General features: G+C 35.5%; 1 protein-coding gene across 1 annotated transcript in view; it reads right to left on the reverse strand.

Annotated features, from left to right (window-relative positions):
* The window catches only part of LOC110028496, a 67974-nt gene extending 60849 nt beyond the window's left edge, over positions 1 to 7125 (reverse strand). The window contains exons 1-2 of the mRNA XM_020730363.1: positions 6942 to 7125; positions 6246 to 6340 (exon numbers count right to left, since the gene is read on the reverse strand). Coding sequence (XP_020586022.1) covers positions 6246 to 6340; positions 6942 to 7125 — 279 coding nt within the window. The remainder of the gene's footprint in view (positions 1 to 6245; positions 6341 to 6941) is intronic.
* Between the last annotated feature and the right edge of the window lie 3414 nt (positions 7126 to 10539).

Here is a 10539-nt window from a genome sequence, read left to right on the forward strand (position 1 = left end):
CGTGTAGGGCCCCAATCTTAGCAAGTTTATAACCAATTTGACCATCTCAACAAGACAAACCAGATGATACCAAAATTAGTCATATCTGAGTTCAAACAAGTCCAGATCAAGACATTGAAAGATATTTGAAGGCATGAGATCTTCAATTAAATGATCAAATGAACTCCAAATTTAACATACTTATAGTCGGATCGAGTGTTTCGACATGAGGAATCCAACGAGCCTAAGCTTCTTTAATATTGAGGTCATTAAGGTTCTTAAATTACTAAAAAAATGTGATCAGCTGGGGGTCAATATGAGTCGTCCGATCAAATGGTTACAAGAGTTATTCGTTAAATAACCAAAATGCTCCTCCCTCAATGGTTATAAATAGATCACATATCTTCACTTGAGGGAGGAAGGAGAATGAGTCAAATTCTAGTTATGTTTTGGACTGAAGACGCAATAATAACTTTCGACCTTTTTAGTCGTCGACAACCACTCGACGCCCATCATTATTCATTGTCGAGCACCCCATGCTCACCAATATCAGTGAACCCTGTTGTGTAATGATGTATCTCCAAATAATGTTCAACAAAGTAACCAAAATAAAATGTAACAAAGTACCTCAAATATGATGTAACGTATAATGTTGCATTACAGATCCGACGAAAAGTGCTTACAACCACTGTACTCATATGTGACTTTCTTCATAGTCATAAAGTCTTTTGTATATCATGCATGGACAAGTCTTGTACTTGACGTAGCATTGTAAAACTTCTTTCCCAATTATGGAATATAAGTGTATCTTTGTAATTACACAATTATAGCGAATTATATTCACTGGGCAAGGCCCTGTGGTTTTTCCCCTTTCCAATTTTTTTCAAGTAAAAATTTACTGTCTTCTCCCGTTATTTCTATTGTATCTGTGTGTGTGTGTGTTGGAGATAATATTAAGATGTTAAATTATCACTCTACAACCATGAATCTTCTGACACACAACAATTTTATGTCGTTTATGAGAAACGAAGTTCCATTGATAAAATTCTAAACTTCATCGATGGTTAATAAGCAAAATACACGAGCTCTTCACCTAACACTTATCAGTTCTGGTTGCAATCTTAAAATCTTGAACGCCAAGCTTCTACTCCATGTTCCTTGATACACATTATCCTAATAGCGAAGGAACCTCTTTAGTACCACTTGAAGATTCAGTAAGAAGGGTAGAAGAGTCTCAAAATGAGATGAGCTAAATTTTATGTTAAGCTCGACAACGGATAATTGTGATACTTGAGGAGCACAACTACTTCAAAATCCATCAGCCTAAGGTGCACAATTGGCACCCCCTCCACAGATTGAAGTTCCCCCCCTCCAGGAAATTGAACTCATGGAAACTACAAGCTCTACACATCTACCTTCTGTCACTAAGACTAATAACAAAACTCCAACACATGTAGAGATTTTAACTCGATCTCATGTAATATGTTACGAGTTAATAACTTTAGATCCATCGTGCACATAAGACAAGCTTCTGATATACCCCGTGTCAGTTTTTTTCTTACAACTTATAAAGGGAAAGCACATATTTAGTTTTACTTGCTCCTGCAGGGAGCATTCATGCCTTAGATGAGTTCACTAAAGTGCTTGCAAAGTAAATCATTACAAATCAAAGGATCATCAAAGTCTCATCTCACCTCACTCAGATTTGCCCAAGTGGGGGCAGTCATTGAATGATTATTTTCTAAGATTCTCTATTGAAACTCATCAAATCCTAGGGGTAGATCTGGAGCTACTAAGAGGTGTGTTCTTAGGGGGACTACGTTTTGGTCCTTTCTACTTGTTTTTTTTCTTGGGGAGATGATTCGTTTGTATGTTGATATCATACTTCATATCAAGGTACAAATTACTGCTAACGAAACTATTAATACACAAGAAAGTAATTTGAGCCATAATCAAGAAAACATGAAAATAATCTCATAGACACTGCTCAAGCATCTCAATAGATGAAGTTTTAGTCATAGGAAAACCACGGTTTGCCTCATTGATTGCTGAGATGTGAATTTATACTAGAGAAAGAGTATTCGCCACTTAACAGATCATGTGTTAACACCATGAATGGCGACTGAGAATAAGAAACCTCTTAAATGGGAACCTTAGTTGAAGCCAAATGCAAGTAATTAGAACGATATTTTCACTTCCATTTGAATGATCTCCTTTCTTCTTTTACATTGTAAAGTCGTCATTAAACTCTCTTCGAAAGCCTTCAACTTCTAGACAAATATTTTATCCATTGGGACAAGTCAATGGATAGGGTAATCCTGGTCTGATGAAGGATGAGAAATAACCTTTTTGAAAACAGAGATTGTTATGACAAATTCTCACAACATCCACACAACTGTCTTACAACCTAACAAGGAAGTTAACACTTGAAAAATTATGTAAGTATTAATATTATTTCCGACTTTAAAGCCTTAGATTCTCTTTTTTTTTTTTTTGATAGTGCAAAAACATTCAAAAGAGCATCAAATGCCTGTAATTGAATCTTATTTCAAATCAAAGGATGGTGATTTCCTAACAATAAAAAGGTTATGAAAAACATACAACAATGGTAACATTGCCGATATAGGGAAATTTCAAGTTCTGTTCATTTTTTATCCCTCGTAAAATTATTATGTCAATTACATCATATCATTACCCACATCATTGGAAAATTTTGCTTTGCTATTGACATACCTGGGTGAAGTGATACAAAACCTTAAAATCAATAAGTTCAAGTGATTATTTCCTAACAATGAGACAAACCCCAATGAGAGGAATAAGTATGCACTTACTAGAAAGTTCAAGTGACTACTCCCTGAAGGAAAGAACTGACCCTCAATCAAAAGATAGTCTGAACTCTACAGTAAGTTTATGAGATTACTTTCTATAAGCAAGTTGTAGTTCACGGGCATAAGATAGTCTAAAATTAATGAAGTTGATCTTGGAGGTCGCTCTGTCACATATTGAATTGTGGAAAAAGCAAAAATAAGGCTTTTTCGGCCATAATAAACAAGCCACCTTACATGTTGATTCACCACAATCCTATTGAGGATTGGTGTATGATTATATATCAATGTATCGATAAAACATCTAAGTGAAGTTCATCATTGAAGAACATACATAAGTCCATGACCATTTATGAGCTGCAAGATATCCATATCATCATCCTTTTATAAGGTCATCGTACGTGGACAAACTTTGTGCTATATAATCATAACTTAATATTCTTTATTCTCTCTCCATGTAACCATGAATGGGGGATCTCAAGTATCGTCATGAACATCCCTGTATGATCTAGTTCATGATCTAGATTATCATTTCCATCATCTTCACCCTCATCCTCTCAGATCTCCCCTAGGTTGTGTGAGCCCACGAACAATATGGGACCCTACCTTCTAAAAGAATTCAATAAATTTTGTTTCAAATTCATAAAAAAGAGCTCAAAGTAAATTTTAACTAGGTTCAATGTACATTTAAGCCTTTTTGAACTTTTTTGAAAGTTTTATTTAAACATTGTCCAAACTTTCATGCAAACTTAAGGTTGGAACACAAGGTTTGAAATTATGTTAATAATTTTAAGGTTCTATGGTTTGAACTTTGTAACTTTCACAAGATGTGTTTTGTAAATTATTAAACACCCAAAAGGGGGGTAATGTGATTTTGAAATAATATTGACAATTGATATTTTTCTTTTTTTTTACATTAAGGTTGATTTGCTAATATTGTTCTTTAATGAAAGATGAAATAGAAGTATAATTTTCTTTTGACTTACCAACATATTATTTTGCATATGTTTTTTTAAATATAAAATATCTCTCAAACTCCTTCCTCAAATTTTATATCACAAATATTTTAAAATACAACAACTTTTACATCAAATATCATATAACTTAAAATACAAAAAAAAAAAAAGATTTGATAAAAGTATATATATAAAAAACTAAAGAGATGCATACTAATGTATTATGCTTCATGATAATGGCTTTTGATAACTCCTTGAGTCCAAAGACTTTATATATATCTATATATATATCACTCTCCTTCTCCCGCTCCTTTCCCTCCCTCTCCCTCCCTCCCTCCGTCCTCTCTCTCCCCTCTCTCACTCTCTATTGTCAGTACAAGACTAAGAATTCTCTCTTATAAATGGATAATAAAAAAAGAATACACTCCCTCTTTTAGTCGAGCTAAGAAAAAGTTACTCTGGCTTAACACCATGTTTAGCAATTGCTTTTGAGATCCTAAATCTCTCATAAATATAAGATAAACCCACTCAAAGTATTTAAATATTTTATCATGATGAACATAAGGTATCAAGATAAAAGTGACAACCAATATATGTTATATCTTTATCTTACTAACAACACTTTCTCTTAGAATTAGAGTGGTGGCTAACTGAGTCTCATTCAAGAACCTTTCTCTACATACTTATAATTTAGAATCAGCTTTATATATTAAGTGTGGCTCAAGCAAGCCCTATATTTAAATGCAAAATTAAAATGATTGTTGATCTTATGACATGATAAATTAGAATTAAATATTCTAGAATTTGCCTTAAATTAATTTTTCAATTAGTTTTGCCTTAAAAAGTAATTAATATATGATGAAATATATTGTTCTTTATGACCATTTTGAATTTTGAATTATTATTAATAAGATAAGTTCTATCTTCCGAATAAATTAAACTAACTACATTCATTGTATGATACAAAATAAATCTAATGTTATAATTATTTAAAAAATAGATCATGTAATATGATTCATTTCATATAGAATGATATAGGACCAATTTTTATTAACGACTGATAAAAATTTTCTTATACTTAATTTAAGACCGCCCTTAATTTTACATTGCAATTGAAGTACATATTCTACAATGAATTAAATATATTTTTAATAAATTTTAAGCTTAATTTTATTTTCAGTTCATTTACTCGTGTGTGTGTAATGATTAACTTAGCAACTTTAATGCCTCAAATACATAATAATAAACTGTTGTGAAAAAAACGATGGCAATAAAGCGAAAAATAGAATGAGAAAAAATTACACGTAGAAAAAATACCAGAGCGACACACAGATTTACGTGGTTCGGCAAAATTGCCTACGTCCACGGAGCTGCAGAGGATTTTACTACTTCGAGGAATTACACCGTCGAGCTCCTCGACTTTTACAAGAAAATCTCTATTTTCTTCTCTCCCTTCCTCTCTCTCTCTCTCTCTCTCTTTCTCTTAGCTCTCAAGATGACTTGGCTTGGCCTCTTGGCTTGGCCTTGCTTGGCTTTCTTGGCTTTGCTTGGCTTACATTTTCTTTAAACCAAACGAAACTATTTATAGAAACCATGAGAACGGTAGGTGGGAGGTAGGTGAGCGGTAGGTGGGATACTTAATTAGGAAGCTAATTAAATTCGGTGGACTAGGTCTCCACATTACCCAACAATTCTCCCACTTAGAGTCTGGGACATTGACTACATCACCTATTTGTTGCATCATCTACTAGCTATACCGACCTTTTCCTCAAGCATGATATCCTCTACATCTGCAACTCAAAACCTTGTTCTTCATGTCAGAAGACCAGCTGAAGTTGAGCACAACATCAGCTTCTCACGAGTAACACCCTTAGTTGACATATCATCATCAACGTAGCCTTGTACCGACAAGCACTTTCCTGGGTTATTCATGTATCTGCTTACAACTCCCACTGCATGAGCAATGTCCTGCTTCTGCTAAAAGCCCTTTTCAACAAGTCCAGCCTTGTAGCTCTTACTGCCACCAAGCGCACTCTTCACCCGGTACAACCACTTGTTGTGCAATGCCTTCTTTCTCGATAGAAGTTCTACCAGCTCCCAAGTCTGATTCCCTGGTAGAGAATTTGTCTCCTCCTTCTTGGTCAGCTCCCACTTGCTCGAATTCTCATCTTGCAAGATTTCTTCATAACTCTGTGGTTTCTCCACCATTTATATGTACAAGGTCTGGTTTTCCTGCCTTTGGCGCTCTATCACTTTTCAGAAAATTGACCTTCTTCTGCTTTCCCATAATGCACCTCTGACTCATGTGTCATCGTCTGAGTAAACCTGTAGTCATATATAGTGTGTTAGTTTTCTTACCTCGAGCCAGTACTAATGCTCCTTTAGTAACCTTCCAGGTGTTATCTGAGAACACTACCGAATGACCACCCTCATTGAGATGCCCAACAGAGATGAGGTTTTTCTTCAAATCAGAAACGTGTCTGACCTTTTGCAAAGTATTAGGGAGTGTAATATCAACGTCTCTCATTCTCACCACGTCCAGAGCTTTTCCATCAGTCAGATATACCTTCCCAAAGTTACCTGTAACATAATTTTGCATTCATAATCATAATTTTGCATTAACTCCCAACGGGAAGATGTATGAAAGGAAGCCCCTGAATCCAGTATCCAGTTATCAACAAAATTGTAAACTGCCAGAAATAGTGCATCCTGTATTTCTTCAGTTACAACATTAGCGTCATATTATCATTCTCCTTCTTCTTAGGATTCCTGCAGTTCCTCCTTATGTGGCCAGTTTTTCCACAATTCCAGCAAGTTACTTGTTTATCGGGACTCACCTGACTTTGATTTTGATCTTCCACGGTTTGAGTTTTTGTCTTGTGATCTCCCTCTGGAATCAACAATCAGTGTTGAACTCAAACCCAAGGTCTCGCCAAAATCTTTCTAGAGCACCTCCTCAGCAAAAATCAAATCACGAATATCATCATATTTCAATTTAGATTTACCTGCAGAACTGCTAACTACCATCCTCATAGCTTCCCAACTATTTGGGCTTCCCAACTATTTGGCAATGAAACCAACAATATTAGCGCACGTATCTCATCATCAAAATCAATTTCAACAGACGACAACTGATTTGTGATAGTGTTGAAATCATTTAGATGTTGAGCAACATACACACCTTCCGTCATCTTCAAGTTGAATAACTTTTTCATCAGATGCACCTTGATATTCGCCGATGGTTTTTCATACATACATAATAAAGCTGTCATGAGATTTGCAGTAGTCATCTCCTTGATAACGTTGTGGGCAACCGATCTCGATAGGGTTAATCGTATAACCCTCAGAACTTGTCGATCCAACATATTCCATTCTGCCTTGTCAATCTTTTCTGGTCGTTTTCCCAGTAACGAAAGATGAAGTTTCTTTCCATAGAGGTAGACTTATATTTGCATCCTCCAGTAAGTAAAATCTGTGTCATTGAACTTCTCGATCCTCGATGTCATCACTTCGTCTCCGTCCATTGTTCTTCCTTAGATCTGAACCAACAAATGCTTTGATACCAGTTGTTGTGAAAAAAATGACGGCAATAAAGCAAAAAATGGAACGAGAAAAAAACACCAGAACGAAACACAGATTTACGTGGTTCGGAAAAATTGCCTACGTCCACGGAGCTACAGAGGATTTTACTACTTTGAGGAATTACATCGTTGAGGAATTACATCGTCACAAAAAAATTTCTATTTTCTTCTCTCCCTTCCTCTCTCTCTCTCTCTTGCTCTCTTTCTCTTAGCTCTCAAGATGACTTGGCGCTCTCTTTTTGCTCTCTTTCTCTTAGCTCTCAAGATGACTTGGCTTGGCCTTGCTTGGCTTTGCCTGACTTGCATTTCCTTTAAACTAAAAGATATTATTTATAGAAACCATGAGAGCGATAGGTAGGAGGTAGGTGAGCGGTAAGTGGGATACTTAATTAGGAAGCAAATTAAATTCGGTGGACTGCCCAACATAAACAACTAAAAAAAATCTCATTTATAAATCATCTAAGAACTTGTTTTGAAACTTATACAGGTTAATTAGGAATTTATCGTTCTATTGACTGGCTTGAATTTTAGAGTTTTATCTTATTGTGGGTGTTTCTACTGTTCCTACTATCTAACATTTAAGATCATTTGCACATAAAATGCGAGTATATAAAACTGCAAAAAACTAATATGTCGTTCCATTGGCGGCATAAAAAATAAGTAAATTACAAATATATACACCTAAGCATTATCAACATGGAAATTTTAATTATAGCATAATTATAAACTTTTATTTCTGAATTGTGTGAAATACAAATAAGACTCAAATTTGTGCACAAGGACACTCATGTGACACGAAAATAACATAAAAAAATAACGAAGTGTTTAGACTCTACTAAGAACACAATTAGGATTACAAAAAATCAAAATCAACTAACCCAAATGAGACACTAATAAACGTTGATATAGAAGATGGAACGATACTTGATAATGTTTGTATAACTAACAAGTATATCACATTCAAACCAAGATAAAGAGAATAAAACAATAACAAAATCAAAATTCTTTGAAGTGAATGACAACCCAAATGATAATGATACTAATGTGAAGTAATAACGAAAGAGAAGGTAGAAGGGACCTTATTCATTAAATAGTAAACCCCTTCAAAAACTCCAAAGATTAACTTCTTCGTAATGAGATTCTAAACAACAAAATGAGATGGAAATAAATTTATGGAGCAATTGTAAGTTTATAATTAGACAATGAATGAGTTGAAAATTAATAAAAATTGGAAACATACAAAACAACTTAAATGGATAACTCCTATAATTGAGATATATAGACTTTTTCAAACAAATGATAAAACCATTGGAAACAATGACAAATAACAAAGAAGACTTGTCAAAATTTGAGAACTTAAAATCCAAGTTGAACTATATGGTGTGGCTAATGTAGAACTTGAAGAAATGGCATGAAAGAAAAATGTGGATGTATAAGAGTGTTAGACTAGGAAAACATAACCCTTCTAAGAGAGAGTGATATACCCCAAAGAAGCCATGAGAGTGGAAGCATTAACAACATGAAAGGGCTAGAGATATGCTAAAGTGATACCGGAGTTAAACCAAACCACAATAGGAAAGCAACTAATATTATTATAAATAAATAAACAGTTACAACCAACACACTTGAAAGAAAAAATAGAATAACACGACACAAGTAAGTAGCACTAAAGTGCATCCCAAGAGTGGTGAAGGTCATCTTGGTGAACTGGAATGGCTGGCGGGTGTGGCGACAACAAAGGAATGCTGGTAACAGAGAGGAGGATGTGTGAAAATGTAGGGACAACATGTATGATTGCTGACTTGGATGGTGGCGGAGAAGAGTTGAGGTGGGTAGTGGTGAAAAAGCAAGAAAGCGGTGTTCCCTGGCTGTTCTGGGCGGTAGCAGAACGATGCGAGGGTTGGAATAGTAGAAATAAGATTGAAAAGGGAAGGTTTGGGAGGCAACAATGCCAGAAGGGTAGAGGAGGCTGCTGGTTGGCTAGAGGTTGCATAAAAACAATAAGGTGAAGAGGTTTAAGAGTGGCAGCACTGGTATAGGATGGTGGGATAGTAATGACAACAAAGTTGGTGGGTTAGAACTAGCGGAGAAGGCAATGATGATGGCTGAAATTAGAGCAAATAGTAACCATAACAATATTTTGGGTGGCTACTGCGATGAAGGGTGGCATAGAGCGATGTGGAGAGGAAGCAAAAGGAGGTAGGGAAGATAAGCACCACATCAGGATATAGATATAGTCAAAACACCACCTAATCCCTCAGAAACAACCCTAAAAGGGCAAAATAGACGTCAAAGGCTGGCTTAACAGAAAATATGAGCCCAAAACTGCCAATCCAAACCCTAATACACACATATATGGAAAAGGTTTAAAATAGAATGAAGGATCATAGGAAATAAATCATAAAAAGAAGGAAAACGCGACTTGCGACCTACCCCCGCTCTTTTGGGAGTTGTAGTTTCCCGCATTCTGTCTAGGAGGCACACCGACGCTGCGTCAGGTGTTCGATGTAGAAGACGCACCTGCATTTGTTTCTCGAGGTTGGGGGAGCTTCAAACTCACCCATCGAAGCTTCATTATCCTTGTAAGATGACATTAGGTCGATCACGTTGAAAGGGGTAGAAATATAACAATCTCCTGATAAGTTAATTATATAGGTGTTGTCATTCCAAAACATATCTTCATAGAATAAATATCTATTCTCTTTTGACACAACCTTGGCCAGACCTGTATAATGGCGCAGATTCCTTCAAAATAACTCTCAAGCCCTTAGGACTTAGACCTTCTTCCACTTCTCGCACTCAATGAAATTTAACTGATAAACAAGTATGTGAAGAAAAAAACAATTCCAGGATGAATTTGTGGTAGGTTGTGTCACTCTCATTAGCAACCATTCAGGAGAAGCCCCTTCTTCTTCTTCTCTGATAGAATCTAGGTTTCATTGTTAGATGTTCTTTCCTACAGAGCACCTAATGTGATTTTCAACAATAGTTCATCCATTCCTTCTAATTAGTTGTCGATAGGTATATTGATGAACTAAATTTAATACCCCAATGACTCTCTATGAGCTTTCAGAACTGGAAAAAAAGAGTCTCATCTCGTACATAATGGATCTCCCTCAATAGGGGAGGCTCAAGAAGTTGGCTATTGGCACGCCTTAAAATTACTTATTTTTTATGTGTATTTCATGCTTATTTTTA

This window comes from Phalaenopsis equestris, unplaced genomic scaffold (assembly GCF_001263595.1).
Source record: "Phalaenopsis equestris unplaced genomic scaffold, ASM126359v1 Scaffold000513, whole genome shotgun sequence".
In the NCBI taxonomy this organism is placed as follows: domain Eukaryota; kingdom Viridiplantae; phylum Streptophyta; class Magnoliopsida; order Asparagales; family Orchidaceae; genus Phalaenopsis; species Phalaenopsis equestris.